This window comes from Salvelinus alpinus, chromosome 6 (genome assembly GCF_045679555.1).
Source record: "Salvelinus alpinus chromosome 6, SLU_Salpinus.1, whole genome shotgun sequence".
Taxonomy (NCBI): Eukaryota; Metazoa; Chordata; class Actinopteri; order Salmoniformes; family Salmonidae; genus Salvelinus; species Salvelinus alpinus.
The window spans coordinates 22,881,131-22,897,369 of record NC_092091.1 but is presented as its reverse complement, the minus strand read 5'-3'; the positions used below and the strand labels follow the sequence as shown (position 1 = coordinate 22,897,369).

Here is a 16,239-nt window from a genome sequence, read left to right as displayed (position 1 = left end):
TGGCAACCAATCTGCCCAATTAGCTGTTAGGTTGACACACCCACTGGTGTTGAGCCTCCCACTTGTTTTGTAATGCCCACTTTCATACACATTCCACGTATGCAGTTACTGTACACATACTTGGATTAATTAGGTCTTTACTGTGTTCTCCACTTTTACATGAAGCGGCTATGCTACACTAAAAGTATGTGGACAACCTTTCAAATTAGTGGATTCGGCTATTTCAGCCACACCCGCTGCCGACAGGTGTATAAAATGGAGCACACAGCCATGCAATCTCCATGGACAAACATTGGCAGTAGAATGGCCTTACTGAAGAGGTCAGTGACTTAACGTGGCACCGTCATAGGATGCTACCTTTCCAACAAGTCAGTTCGTCAAATTTCTGCCCTGCTGGAGCTGCACCGGTTAACAAGTACTGTAATTGTGATGTGGAAACGTCTTGGAGCAACAACAGCTCAGCCACAACCCTGTGGGCCACACAAGCACACAGAACGGGACCGGCGAGTGCTGAAGAGCGTAGTGCGTAACAATCGTCTGTCCTCATTTGCAACACTCACTACCGAGTTCCAAACTGCTTCTGGAAGCAACGTCAGCATAAAAACTGTTTGTCAGGAGCTTCATGAAATGGGTTTCTAAGGCAGAGCAGCCGCACACACGCCTAAAAGCATCATGCGCAATGCCAAGCGTCGGCTGGAGTGGTGTAAAGCTCGCCGCCATTGGACTCGCTGAGAAGTGGAAACGCGTTCTCTGGAGTGATGAATCACGCTTCACCATCTGGCAGTCCGACGGACGAATCTGGGTTTGGCGGATACCAGGAGAACGCTACCTGCACCAATGCCTAGTGCCAACTGTAAACTTTGGTGGAGGAGGAATAATGGTCTGGGGCTATTTTTCATGATTCGTGCTAGGCCCCTTAGTTCCAATGAAGGGAAATCTTAACGCTACAGCATACAATGACATTCTAGACGATGTGTGACTGCAACTTTGTGGCAACAGTTTTGTGGCAACATCAGCACCCGACCTCACTAATGCTCTTGTGGCAAATGGAAGCAAGTCCGCACAGCAATGTTCCAACGTATAGTTGAACGCCTTCCCAGAAGAGTGGAGGCTGTTGTAGCAGCAAAGGGGGGACCAACTCCATATTAATGCCCATGATTTGCTTTATCAGTGAATTGGTTCAATGCCATAGTGTAATACAGAAAACAAATCTATTGTAATATGCATTGTTTTGAACAGTTTATTCATTTTCATTTCTAAAAACAATTCCTGTGTTTTACCATGAGAATGACACGTACGTGCACAATAGGCAGATATACAGAAATAAAGTCAGACTTTTTAGATCTATAATATGCATCATTTGTTTAGTATATTTCATATCAGACAGGTTTTGTTCTTTATAAACAGGCATATTTTCCTCATCATACAAATATGAGGGGAAGCTACTTCATATAACGTGTATATATATATATGGTTAGCAGAAAAAGTACAAACATTCAAAACTTGTTTATATACAGCACTTAAAAAAATAGCCTTGCATAATGCGGCATTTAGGTGTAAATACCATACTCCACGAGCTCTGCTGATTTGATTATGTGGATAGTACATCAGAAGTAATTTGTAGTGGGGGATATTAAGTGCCAGATAGGGGGAATGGGAAAGGATTTTGGGGATTTTGGTATGTAGTTCTCATAAAGGCACTCGCATGATACCTTACCATGTGTGACGGGGCGGCAGGTAGCCTAGTGGTTAGAGCGTTGGACTAGTAACCGAAAGGTTGCAACATTGAATCCCCGGGCCGACAAGGTAAAAATCTGTCGTTCTGCCCCTGAACAAGGCAGTTAACCCACTGTTCTTAGGCCGTCATTGAAAATAAGAATTTGTTCTTAACTGACTTGCCTAGTTAAATAAAAGGTATAACAATAATCAATTACTGTATTTGGATTTTGCTCCGTCAAAGCCACATTAATCTTTCAAATACATTGTAAAATTAATCCACTTTGATTAGACAATACCTCCAAAATGCAACATTTCCAAAGAACACTTTCAACAGTCACCAATGTCATGGATTTGCAATGAATCACTTTGGTCTTGGAGACATTGATTTACATTTACATTTAAGTCATTTAGCAGACGCTCTTATCCAGAGCGACTTACAAATTGGTGCATTCACCTTATGATATCCAGTGGAACAACCACTTTACAATAGTGCATCTAACTCTTTTAAGGGGGGGGGGGGTTAGAAGGATTACTTTATCCTATCCTAGGTATTCCTTAAAGAGGTGGGGTTTCAGGTGTCTCCGGAAGGTGGTGATTGATGTTCCATTTATCGGTACAAAATAGAAACAATCAATGATTGTCTGTAATCACAGAGCATTCACATAAGGCTGTGCTCATATGAGAAACATTAGGATGACAACAATACTCATTATACAATTGTTTTTATCTTAAACGACTTGGTTTATGAATCACACAAAAAAGATACACAAATACACTGATTGTAATTAAGCAAAAAAGTGATTACATGATGTTGGAAGAAATACTGTACCTCAACGCTCAACTGTTCTATCAAAGTGATTGACTTAGTAACATAATGTAAAGCATCTTTGTCCTCGTCTTATTTCACACACCATAGTGAAACCCCCATGGTGAGAGAACATCGAGAGAGACAGTGCAACATCAAACGATGCCTTTTTCTTTCATTTGATTTTTCAGTCACAATCTTTTCTTTTGTATCCATAACCGTACCATACATCTTAAACTCTTTAGTAACACAGATTCTCCTGACACAGAACACCACAGCCCCCACTAACTGACATCCTCCCTAAGGTGTAGGGGAGAGACAGAGGCTACACTGTAACAAAGGCAATAATGAAAAAGAATACAGGAACTTACACTGAGTGTACAAAACATTAAGAACTCCTGCTCTTTCCATGACATAGACTGACCAGATGAATCCAAGTGAAAGCTATGATCCCTTATTGATGTCACTTGTTAAAATCACTTTAAAAAAAAATCTTTGTAGATGGGAGGAGACAGGTTAAAGAAGGATTTTTAAGCCTCGAGACATATTGTATATGTGTGTCATTCAGAGGGTGAATTGGGCAAAACAAAAAATGCAAATGTCCTTGAACAGGATATGGTAGTAGGTGCCAGGTGCACCAGTTTGTGTCTAGAACTGCAATTCTGCTGTGTTTTTCATGCTCAACAGTTTCCTGTGTGTATCAAGAAGTCTGTTCTTAGGGCAAAAGGGGTGCATCTCAATATTAGGAACGTGTTCCTAATGTTTGGTATACTCAGTGTACATGACAACTATTTACACCACAGTTTAGCTTAGAACCACACATTGAAGAGATGTATCTGCATGTTTTTAGCTTGTGTGTGTGTTTCTAACCACACAATAGCCCCTCAAATAGCATCACCACATCCTAATCAGATACATTCCATAATAAGAATCCATAAGGCAGTCTTCGCTTAGTGAACACATCTTAACATAAGCGAACGCAACCCATCATATAAAAAGTCAAGTTAATTTTCAATGAAACTGTATGTCCTTGGCAGAGGTCTACATAAAACAGTAAATGAAAATGATAGCATGTTAAATGAGCAATTATTTCCTTAAAAAAAGTAAAAAAATAAGTCTCAGCCCAAAGAAACGTCCCAAGAGGGATGACAATAAGAAGCAGAGTTAGGCAATATCTAATGTCGATTCTGTCTTGGTGTCTTCTTGAACAGTCCATTTTCCTTACATGATCACCGTTTGGCTCTGGTTCCTTGTTTGATTTCTGATGATCCGTCACTTTTAAATGTCAAAGGTACTTAAACAGTTTTTGGTTTTAGTTGACAATACTCATACAAGACTATACACTATCTTTAAGTGCAAAATTGAAGAAAATCATGTGACAATGAAGTGTAAAAATGATTACTGTAACCAGAGAGACGATAAGACAAAAGCAAATGACGAAAGAAGTGATGGATAAGAGTTTAAGTGTTGTAACTACTAAGATCAACAAAGCATTTAAGAGTTGGGCACTTTAAGAGAGTCCTCTTGTCTATGCAAACACCTGCATGTTGCCACGCTGAGGCTGCTGGGGGTTCTGTTGTGTCTGCTGGGACTGCGGCTGCAGCTGCACCTGCTCCGGAATGTGTGTGTGGCGGAGAGGCAGCAGTGCATGGGGGTTCCCCAGGGGGGTGGGGCTGGTGGTGACGTCAGACCAGTCTGAGTTGGAGTGGGGGGAGGAGGAGGACCAGGGGTCAGGGGACTCAGGGGAGGGGGTGAGGTAAGGGTGCTCACTGGGCGGGTGAGCCGGATACCCTGGGGTGGTGCTCTCCGAGCCAGCCGTAGCGTAGCTGTGCTGAGAAGGAGGGGTTGGGTACTTATCCACGGGGCTCTGCATAGCCTGATAGGGAGGGAGCTGTTGGCGTGACTGGCCATCCTGCACCATGCCGTGGCCGTGGGCCAGGCCATGGGAGTGAGGGTGAGGGAGGCTGTGAGACAGGCTGTGCTGGAGGCTCATGTTGGGCATCTGGTACAACATGCCCTGGGTGCAGTGCAGGTGAGTAGGGCCCTGCTGAGATTGGGGCTGGCCCTGGTTTTGGCCCTGGGACTGCACCTGCCCAGGCTGGGGCTGCTTCAGCAGGGCCTGCCCGCCCCCCGGCGCCATCATTTGGAAGGTAACAATGGGAGGCAGCTGCTCACGGCTCATGGTGACATTCATAGGGGTGAGCAGGCCTTGGCCGTGGTGCTGGGACATGCTAGGGTGGCCACTGCCCATCTGCTGGGGGAGGAGGCTGAACATGTGGCCACCGTAGCCATGCTTCAGGCCCACCCAGCTCTGCTGCTGGCTCAGCATGTGGCTGACTGGGGGCAGCAGGGGCCTGGAGGAGGGGCTGCCCAGGAGAGGAGAGTTGGTCGTTTTGGAGGCCCCGGCAGCATCTCCTATGTATGAGTGTGGAGACTCCAGGGAGTCGACAGGGGACATGGTGACTGAGCTCTCCGACAGCCCTCCTGCAGCTTTAGTGCCGTTGCCACTGGCTCCTCCCACTGCAGGCCCTTCTCCTCCCGTTGGCTTCTTTCTCCGCTTGGCCTTCATGTCTTTCAGCTCTTTTGCTGTAGCCCCACCCACCCCTCCAACCTTTGCCCCACCGCGCCTGCTCTTCTTGCCCTGGGGTCCGGGGCGCATGCCCATGTAGCCAGCGCCATTGCCGCCACAGACCAAGGAAGAGTGTCCCCCGCCCATGTGGTTGGGGCCATTGTGAGGGCTGTGGACCAGGTTGTACTGGTCAAGCAGACGTACGATGTCATGGTGCATGCGCTCCTGTGCGGTGTCGCGGGGCAGCCGGTCCAGGTGGTCTGTGATGTCCCTATTAGAGTAGTGGTCCAGCAGAACCTGGGCCGCCTCAAAACTACCCTCTCTGGCTGCCAGGAACAACGGGGTCTGCTCCTGAAGGAACACAACAGGAGAAACAACCCATGAAGGCATGTACCAAGCTAATAAAACATTATCCTCGTGATAGAATATGGGACATACAGTGCATTCAAAAAGTATTCAAACCACTTCACTTTTTACAGCCTTATTCTAAAATGGAATAAATACTTTTTTCCCCCTCTTCTCAAATCTACCAATACCCCATAACAACGTAAATATCACATTTACATAAGTAGTCAGACCCTTTACTCAGTACTTTGTTGAAGCACCTTTGGCAGCGATTACAGCATCGAGTCTTCTTGGGTATGACATTACAAGCTTGGCACACCTGTATTTTGGGAGTTTCTACCATTCTTCTCTGCAGATCATCTCAAGCGCTGTCAGGTTGGATGGGGTCGCTGCACAGCTATTTTCAGGTCTCTCCAGAGATGTTCTATCGGGTTCAAGTCCGGGCTCTGGCTGGGCCAAGGACATTCAAAGACTTGTCCCAAAACCACGCCTGCATTTTCTTGGCTGTGCTCTTAGGGTCGTTGTCCTGTTGGAAGGTGGAACTTCACCCCAGTCTGAGGTCCTGATCGCCCTGGAGCAGGTTTTTATCAAGGACCTCTCTGTACTTTACTCCATTCATCTTTCCTCTCAATCCTGACTAGTCTCCCAGTCCCTGCCGCTGAAGAAAATCCCCACAGCATGATGCTGCCACCACCATGCATCACCGTAGGGAAGGTATTGGCCAGGTGATGAGCGGTGCCTGGTTTCCTCCAGACGTGACACTTGGCATTCAGGCCAAACAGTTCAATCTTGGTTTCATCAGACCAGAGAATCTTGTCAGGTCTGCCACGAGCTGACCATGCTTTCACATGCGCCTTCACGAGGAGGACCTCCGTTCCACCGTTCTTCTGAAGTCAATCTAATTCTCCGGTTGGAACGTTATTCAAGATGTATGTTAACATCATTCTAAAGATTGATTCAGTACATCGTTTGACAAGTTTCTACTGACTGTTACGGAACTTTTGGACATTTCGTGACGTTATAGTGGATGCGCTTTGTGACTTTGGAATTGTTTACCGCTAACGCGCTAACGTAGCTAATTGGACATAAAAAACGGACATTATCGAACAAATCAAGCATTTATTGTGGACCTGGGATTCCTAGGACTGCATTCTGATGAAGTTCATCAAAGGTAAGGAAACATTTATCATGTATTTTCTGGTTTCTGTTGACCCCAACATGGCGGCTAATTTGGCTATTTTTCTGAGCCCCGTCTCAGATTATTGCATGATTTGCTTTTTCCGTAAAGTTAAAAAAAAATCTGACACAGCGGTTGCATTAAGGAGAGGTATATCTATAATTCCATGTGTATAACTTGTATTATCATCTACATTTATGATGAGTATTTCTGTTGAAACGATGTGGCTATGCAAAATCACTTGATGTTTTTGGAACTAGTGAATGTAACGCGCCAATGTAAACTCAGATTTTTTGTTATAAATATGAACTTTATCAAACAAAACATGCATGTATTGTGTAACATGAAGTCCTATGAGTGTCATCTGATGAAGATAATCAAAGGTTAGTGATTAATTTTATCCCTATTTCTGCTTTTTGTGAAAGCTATCTTTCGCTGGAAAAATGGCTGTGTTTATTGTGGTTTGGTGGTGACCTAACATAATCGTTTGTAGTGCTTTCGCTGAAAAGCATACTTGAAATCGGACACTTTTGTGGGATTAACAACAAGATGACCTTTTAAATGATATAAGACACATGTATGTTTGAGGAATTTTAATTATGAGATTTCTGTTGTTTGAATTTGGCGCCCTGCACTTTCACTGGCTGTTGTCATATCAATCCCGGTAGCGGGATGCAGCCATAAGAAGTTTTAAGAATGATGGAGGCCACTGTCTTCTTGGGGACTTTCAATGCTGCAGAAATGTTTTTGTACTATTCCCCAGATCTGTGCCTCGACACAATCCTGTCTCAGAGCTCTACAGACAATTCCTTAGACCTCATGGCTTGGTTTTTGCTCTGAAATGCACTGTCAACTGTGGGACCTTATATAGACAGGTGTGTGCCTTTCCAAATCATGTCCACCTGAGCTCAATTTCGAGTCTCATAGCAAAGGGTCTGAATAATTTAGTAATAAGTTATTTTTGTAATAATATTTTTACAAGAAATTCTAAAAAACAGTTTTCGTTTTGTCATTATGTGGTATTATTGTGTGTAGATTGATGAGGGGAAAATGTATTTAATAAATTTTAGAAGAAGGCTGTAACTTAAAAATATATAGAAAAAGTGAAGGGGTCTGAATACTTTCTGAAAGCACTGTAGCTTGACTTAAAGACTACTTTTGAAATTTGAAAACGTGTGCAATACAAGGTAGAGACGTGAAATGCAAACTGAGGTAGTACAAACCTTGTTGTCCTGCATGTCTCTGTTGGCTCCATTCTTCAGCAGCACCAGAGTGGCCTCCACATTGTTCACAGCAGCTGCCCAGTGCAGAGCAGATTTACCTGAGAGAGGAATATGAGTCAAAGACAGACATGCAAATTGCTCTAAACTATTTTGACTGCCCACTTTTTATTTTTTTGAGAAGGTTAGTCCTCAAGCAATGGCATGACCGAAATGCAAATGACAAAACCGCAATACAAACTCATGACCCAGCTTTAATGGAATTGTAATGGTAACTGAGCTCCATTGAGAGCGAGATTGAAACCATGGGACTATAAAGTAGACTTTTTTTGTTTTTTTAAATAGTTAAAATCACATAATTCATATTTAGATGGTTCTTCATATGTCTGTGAAGTAAAATGTTTGATAGTTAATTTTAAGTGAAAAAATGAAAAACTAAAAAGTTCTCTCCGCATAAAACTATTTGAACTTGCCACTAGAAGGTTCTATCTGCAATCCAATCACAAGCCTGAACAAATAGACAGACCAATCAGCACACGTTCTTGCCATCTCTCTCCATGTATGGGCTAGTCTAGCCAGCAATAATGGCACGTAAGCAAAAAACAAGTAAATGATGTTGTCACATAGTCATTCAGTGATGACAGTAATTTGTCTGATTATCATAATACATTTCTTGATGTATTTGATGTGTTCTGACTGTCTTGGTAAAATAATGCTATTCTATAATTTATCATGTATTCAAATAGCTACAGTTTTCTGTCTAATTCAGAAAGAACCTAGTGGCTGAACCCAGATTGACATGTCACAGCCATAAGGTTCTATCTTCAATTGCATCCCCTAAAAAAAACTGATTTACAAATGTCTCCTGATTTTGATATTCTGCACTTTAGGTACCTATAAGGTGAGGACCTTAATGGGTTATGAAAGAAGAGTTCACTACAAAACAGTTATGAGATCTGAAAACGATGCTTAATAGGGGCGGCAGGTAGCCTAGTGGTTAGAGCGTTGGGCCAGTAACCGAAAGGTTGCTAAATCAAATCCCCGAGCTGACAAGGTAAAAATCTGTCGTCCTGCCCCTGAACAAGGCAGTTAACCCACTGTTCCTAGGCAGTCATTGTAAATAAGAATCTGTTCTTAACTTCTCTAGGGTAGCATTTTCACGTTTGGATGAAAAACATGCCAGTTACTCATTGCCAGGAGATAAGATATGCATATTATTAGTAGATTTGGATAGAATGTTTTCTATCGGGGTTTCGAAGTTTCTAAAACTGTTTGAATCATGTCTGTGGGTATAACAGTACTTATTTAGCAGGCGAAACCCCGAGGACAAACCATTCATTTTTTTTTTTTTTTTTTTTAGGTCACCGTCTTTTCAATGAGTTTTTATTGGGACACCAGATTTCTAAGCAACTTGCTTGCAGTTCCTACGGCTTCCACTGGATGTCAACAGTCGTGAGAAATAGGTTGAGGTTATTCCTTTGTGTAATGAAGAAATACGGCCATCTTGAAGTCGAGGCACTCCTGGTGTCCTAGACATGCGTTTCAATCAAACAGAAGGCATGCTACATATCGTTTTAATCCTGTATTGAACACATATCATCCCGTCTTCAATTTTATCGATTATTAACGTTAAAAAATACCTAAAGTTGTATTACATAAGTAGTTTGACATTTTTTGGCAAAGTTTAAAGGTAACCTTTGATATATTTTGTCGTTATGTTTGAGCAAGTTGGAACTGGTGTTTTTCTGGATCAAACGCGCCAAATAAATGGACATTTTGGACATATATCGACGGAATTAATCGAACAAAAGGACCATTTGTGATGTTTATAGGACATATTGGAGTGCCAACAACAGAAGCTCGTCAAAGGTAAGGCATGAATTATATTTTTATTCTGCGTTTTGTGTCGCTCCTGCAGGGTTGAAATGTTTTCTCTCTTTTGTTTACAATGGTGCTATGCTCAGATAATAGCATCGTATGCTTTCGCTGAAAAGCCTATTTGAATTCTGACATGTTGGCTGGATTCACAACCAGTGTAGCTTTAATTTGATATCTTTCATGTGTGATTTAATGAAAGTTTGATTTTATAGTAATTTTCATAGTCATTCATTTTAATGTGGCGCTATGCATTTTCTCAGGCTTTTTGCCAAGTGATACAGTAGCGTCTTGCCTAAACTCATATTTTTGGATATAAATATGAACTTTACCGAACATAAAATACATGTATTGTGTAACATGAAGTCCTATGAGTGTCATCTGATGAAGATTATCAAAGGTTAGTGATGAATTTTATCTCTATTTATGCTTTTTGTTAATGCTCTCTTTAGCTGGAAACATGGCTGTCTTTTTCTGTGACTTGGCTCATACCTTACATAATCGTTTGGTGTGCTTTCGTCGTAAAACCTTTTTGAAATCGGACACTTTGGCTGGATTTACAACAAGTGTAGCTTTAAAATGGTGTAAAATACTTGTATGTTTGAGGAATTTAAATTATGTGATTTCTGTTGTTTTGAATATGGCGCCCTGCAGTATCACTGGCTGTTGATACCCTAGAGAGGTTTTAACTGACTTGCCTAGTTAAATAAAGGTAAAAAAATTATAATCTCAGAACTATGCTTTGCGCAGATAGAACCTTACAGTCCCAAGGTCTTTCCTAATTCTTGCCCTGTATGGCAGTGCTCAATGAGAAAATCACTAAAACAACATTTCATATTTAAGTATTCCTGAACAGTTAGTCTCAGTTTAGAACAAATCTCTAATCCCACCTGTATAAAACAAATGTAAAATCATACAAGATACATGTAAAAACAATGCCAGTGCTCACCGTGGTCGTCGACAGCGTTGATGTCAGCGTGGCAATGTACCAGTTCCTCCACCATGCCTTCCACAGCCAGCCTGGCAGCCAGGATCAGAGGTGTGGTGCCATCGTTCATCCTGGCATCCAACTCCGTGGCCCGGTTACGGATCAGGATCTGAGAGGGGAACAGTGTTAAAGGGGCAGTGCAGTCAAAAACTTTATTTTCCTCTGTCATGTTTTGTACACTCAGTATATATTTAACAGTGGTTTAGATGGTACAATGATTCTCTACACTATACATTTCTTGTTTTATCACAAACTGAAATTAGGCAAACTTTTAGAAATTTAGCAACCAGGAAATGGCGGAACAATTTCTGCATATTGCACATTTAATGATATTTCCACACTGAGGTTGTAATAACAATGAAATTTAAAACAAAAAAATGGTGATAATGCCCTTTTATTGTAAGAGCCTAATTAAAAATTAAAAAAAACACCTGGAATTTCAATCTGTTCAGGTGGGATAGAGTTTTTGGGCCACAGAATGACATCACAATCTGATTATTCTGACCAGCCCCACCAACGGCTGCACCTATGCCCAGTAAAGTGAAATCCATAGATTAGGGCCTAAATCATTTATTGACTGATTTCCTTATATGTAACGTAGTAAAATCTTTGAAATTGTTGCATGTTGCGTTTATATTTTTGTTCAGTATATTTCAAGTTATTTTCCATTACATAAACCCACAGTGATTTATTAAACATACAGTGATGATTTCAAAATAACATTTAAAAGACTGCATGGAGACTTTAACTCAATAAGCGCAATAAGATTTTTGAACTGGTGCCCATGTGAGCGCAGCTGCTCCAATGAGAGTCTGTTTTTCTAGCCTCTCACCTGGAACACTCCCTGGGCATCGGCTGCCACAGCAGCGTGGAGAGGGGTGCGACCCATGTTGTCGTGAGCGTTGGCGTCTGCCCCAGCGTCCAGCAGCCTCTTGGCAGCGTCGGCCCGGGCGTAGCGAGCAGCCAGGTGGAGCGCCGTCTCCCCGGTGCGGTCTGTCTGGGCCATGAGTGTTGCACCCTGGGTGATGAGGTCTGAGATGGCGTTGGGTCCCGGCTCGTCTCCCCCGCTCTCTTCCTCCTCCTCCGCCTGCAGGCCGCAATCAGATGCCCCTCCGTTTCGTAGAGAGGCCAGCATCAGGGGGGTGAAGCCATCTGGAAAATATTTTTGCCATTTGGTCAGAGTCAAAAAACGACAGAGTTACATACACAGCAATCACTTCTCAGTTAGGTATCCTTACACTTGATTGACACCAATCCTATTCAATCTTAAACTCTACCTGGTCCTTTGACATTGACATCCAGGCAGTCTGCCTCCAGATCAGTCTGTGGTGGAGTGAGAGAGATGTCAGCAGCCTTGTGGTGCTGCAGGGTCCACTCCCGTCTGTCCACTCCTCCATCCACACCCATGGGCAGCAGGGGCTTGTCCTCAGTCTGGGGGAGAGGGAGGCAAAGGGGGAGAGATTTTTAGACACTGACTCAATGCCATTATGTATAGTAGGGTTGTTCCGCCAATTAGGTGCCTTTAGAGTACTGTAACTTCGTGGATTTCACCTAATTTTACCTTTCTGTCATAAAGACCACATAAAAAAAACATGTTTTTCCATCTCAAGAGGTTAAATAAAACCTAACTCTGGGTAACAGGGTTGACGTGTTATGCTCAACTCGCTCAGTTTTCCACCACAAAAAGAGTACAACCAGCTCACCTGCTTTGGAATATTTTCACCATATGGAAACAAGAGTTCAGTTCACGTAAAAAGGTTGACCTTAAAATGAATCACTTATCACATGAAATGAATAATAACCTGTCGAAATGACTATGTTAAAATAACAAAATAACTAGGGCTTTACAATGTTGGAGAAAAGTTGGGGTTAAGTGGGTTAAAATCTTGCTAGAAGTCACAGAGGATGCTTAGAGGGACATGTCAAAATGTCCCGGATTTATTTAATTTTACATATAGTCTATATTAAAAGGGCACTTCCTTTAATATACAAGGCTTTCAGATTTCAATATTTGTCCAACATTTCTACTTAAAATATCAAAGGGAGGCAAAAGTCACTAATTTCCTGGAACGACGCAGTAGCTGGTGAGCGTTCTGACCCAAAATGGCTGCCAAGAATGGTTCCTCTTCTCGCTCACCCTTACTTTTTTTGGAGGAGCCTCCTCTTCCATCCACCTCTGGCCTCCATCCATCATCCCTCCATCCTGGGTCTTGAAGTTCCTGCAGGGAGAGGAAAAAGAGGTCAGTGTGTGGCTCAGGAGAATTACACCCTACATTATGGTACACCAGTCAAACATTTGTCTCAGTTCAGTATCATTCTGAACATACTAGAGTATGGTACAGTATAGAGGTACACATTTGTCTTTATTCCCGGTGTAGTGCAGTAATTTAATAAAACAATAAATATATATTGACCGTATGCAGGCCCTGGTCAAATGTAGTGCACTATACATGGAATAGGGTGCCATTTCAGACGCAACTTCTGTCTTTTCTCCACTCACTTCATGCCGAAGTCGTCCTGGCCCACGGGTTCTCGCCTCTTGTCATCCTTCTTGGCCAGGAAGCCATCGGGGAGCCAGAGGGCGCCGTGTTTGCGTTTCCTCTTGGCGGCCAGCACGCCCAGCACTAAGATGAGCAGGATGATGACGGCTGCTCCCACAGCCAGGTAGAGCAGGAAGGGGGGCTTATGGGGTTCCGTAGGGTCACCTGGTGGTGGAGGAGACATGGAACTCTTAAGTAGGTGATGCTATCTGAAATGGACTCTGCATTCAGAGCATGGAACCGAGTGTCCATTTGGTACCAAAGAACATGATAAGTGGGTTTAATCAGGTCTGTGATCAAAGATAATTGTGTGCTGATGTAACATAACCATTAGGGTGTTTTAAATGTGTCTCAGAAATCACACTGGGAAGAAAGGAGAGGGACTTACTGTTGACAGAGACCACAGGGTAGGGCAGCTCAGATTTCAAGTACTCAGCAGCGATGAAGGATGCAGCCAGCTCTGTGCTGGAGAAGCAGTCCATGGAGCGCTCAGAACACTTACGGTTATCGATCTCCAGGTACACCTTAGACCTGCAGCAAACACAACTTCCGTTAGTCTTACTTTCCAACATGGAAGACTATACACACACACCTCATCTTATCTAGTAGAGAAAGAGAGAGAGACAGAGAAAGAGGGAGACAGACTGGATAAATACACATCTCCTTACCCGATAACCTCCTTGTCTAGCTCCCGTTTGCCTCTAAGCTTCATTGTAGAAGGCTGTACTTCATTGGCATCGTCGTGCTCCAGGCCGTAGTACGGATACAACATAGGTTTCTGCTGGTCGTCCATCTTGACACGTAGGTTGGTGTGCAGCAGGGATCCCAGGGAGCGCAGGAAGCCTCTCATGTCTCTCATTAGCTCCTCAGGCTGCAGTAACACTACGATCACCAGCGTTCCATCAGCCACAACAGCAGGGGTGTCCCCAGAGCAGTCCAGGCCGTCCCAGCCACATGCCTCCGTGTTACAGCCCTTATCACAGATCTTGTTGGCATAGTGGGCCGCACAGTACTTATCATACCTGTATATAGGACAAGGGAGAGGGTTAGGGAATTCAGAAGACTCTAGGAGTTCCTATGGGTTAATAAGCTTTGAAATTTGAATGTAATTAATAAGACATACACACTGAGTGTACAAAACATGAAGAACACCTGCTCTTTCCATGACAGACTGACCAGGTGAACCCAGGGGAAAGCTATGATCCTTTATTGATGTCGCTTGTTAAATCCACTTCAAAATCAGTGTAGATGAAAGAGAGGAGACAGGTTAAAAATATATTTTTAAGCCTTAAACCTCTTATGGCTGAGATCGGCTAAGATCCCGTTAACGGGATCGATTTGACAACAGCCAGTGAAAGTGCAGGGCGCCAAATTCAAACAACAGAAATCTCATAATTAAAATTCCTCAAACATACAAGTATTTCACACCATTTTAAAGACAAACTTGTTGTTAATCCCACCAGTGTCCGATTTCAAAAAGGCTTTACGACGAAAGCACACCAAACGATTATGTTAGGTCAGTACCTAGTCACAGAAAAACACAGCCATTTTTCCAGCCAAAGAGAGGAGTCACAAAAAGCAGAAATATAGATAAAATGAATCACTAACCTTTGATGATCTTCATCAGATGACACTCATAGGACTTCATGTTACACAATACATGTATGTTTTGTTCGATAAAGTGCATATTTATTAGAGGTCGACCAATTAAATCGGAATGGCCGATTAATTAGGGCCGATTTCAAGTTTTCATAACAATCGTAAATCGGTATTTTTGGGCGCCGATTTTCCGTTTTTTTTTTTTATACCTTTATTTAACTAGGCAAGTCAGTTAAGAACACATTCTTATTTTCAGTGACGGCCTAGGAACGGTGGGTTAACTGCCTTGTTCAGGGGCAGAACGACAGATTTTCACATGGTCAGCTCGGGGGATCCAATCTTGCAACCTTACAGTTAACTAGTCCAACGCAATAACGACCTGCCTCTCTCTCGTTGCACTCCACAAGGAGACTGCCTGTTACGCGAATGCAGTAAGCCAAGGTAAGTTGCTAGCTAGCATTAAACTTATCTTATAAAAAACAATCAATCATAACCACTAGTTAACTACACATGGTTGATGATATTACTAGATATTATCTAGCGTGTCCTGCGTTGCATATAATCTGACTGAGCATACAAGTATCTAAGTATCTGACTTAGCAGTGGTAGGCAGAAGCAGGCGCGTAAACATTCATTCAAACAGCACTTTCGTGCGTTTTGCCAGCAGCTCTTCGTTGTGCGTCAAGCATTGCGCTGTTTATGACTTCAAGCATATCAACTCCCGAGATGAGGCTGGTGTAACCGAAGTGAAATGGTTAGCTAGTTAGCGCGCGCTAATAGCGTTTCAAACGTCACTCGCTCTGAGCCTTCTAGTAGTTATTCCCCTTGCTCTGCATGGGTAACGCTGCTTCGATGGTGGTTGTTGTGTTCCTGGTTCGAGCCCAGGGAGGAGCGAGGAGAGGGATGGAAGCTATACTGTTCCACTTGCAATACTAAAGTGCCTATAAGAACATCCAATAGTCAAAAGGTTAATGAAATACAAATGGTATAGAGGGAAATAGTCCTATAATTCCTATAATAACTACAACCTAAAACTTCTTACCTGGGAATATTGAAGACTCATGTTAAAAGGAACCACCAGCTTTCATATGTTTTCATGTTCTGAGCAAGGAACTGAAACGTTAGCTTTCTTACATAGCACATATTGCACTTTTACTTTCTTCTCCAACACTTTGTTTTTACATTATTTAAACCAAATTGAACATGTTTCATTATTTATTTGAGGCTAAATTGATTTTATTGCTGTATTATATTAAGTTAAAATAAGTGTTAATTCAGTATTGTTGTAATTGTCATTATTACAACAACAAAAAAAATAAAATAAAAAACGTCCGATTAATCGGTATCGGCTTTTTTTGGTCCTCCAATAATCGTTATCGGCGTTGAAAAATCATAAAATCGG

The 16,239-nt window shown here is 42.6% G+C and overlaps 1 protein-coding gene across 3 annotated transcripts in view; it reads right to left on the bottom strand.

The window, feature by feature from the left end:
- Nucleotides 1-1,222: 1,222 nt before the first annotated feature.
- LOC139578374 (neurogenic locus notch homolog protein 2-like) overlaps nt 1,223-16,239 on the bottom strand; it is a 59,645-nt gene continuing 44,628 nt past the window's right edge. For 2 of the 3 annotated variants that reach the window (XM_071405866.1, XM_071405868.1), the window contains exons 26-34: nt 13,907-14,260; nt 13,627-13,769; nt 13,199-13,403; nt 12,836-12,917; nt 11,976-12,129; nt 11,531-11,850; nt 10,660-10,807; nt 7,839-7,936; nt 1,223-5,444 (exon numbers count right to left, since the gene is read on the bottom strand). In XM_071405866.1, coding sequence (XP_071261967.1) covers nt 4,053-5,444; nt 7,839-7,936; nt 10,660-10,807; nt 11,531-11,850; nt 11,976-12,129; nt 12,836-12,917; nt 13,199-13,403; nt 13,627-13,769; nt 13,907-14,260 — 2,896 coding nt within the window. In that variant the 3' untranslated portion in view covers nt 1,223-4,052. The remainder of the gene's footprint in view (nt 5,445-7,838; nt 7,937-10,659; nt 10,808-11,530; nt 11,851-11,975; nt 12,130-12,835; nt 12,918-13,198; nt 13,404-13,626; nt 13,770-13,906; nt 14,261-16,239) is intronic. The other variant, XM_071405867.1, reaches the window with a different exon arrangement.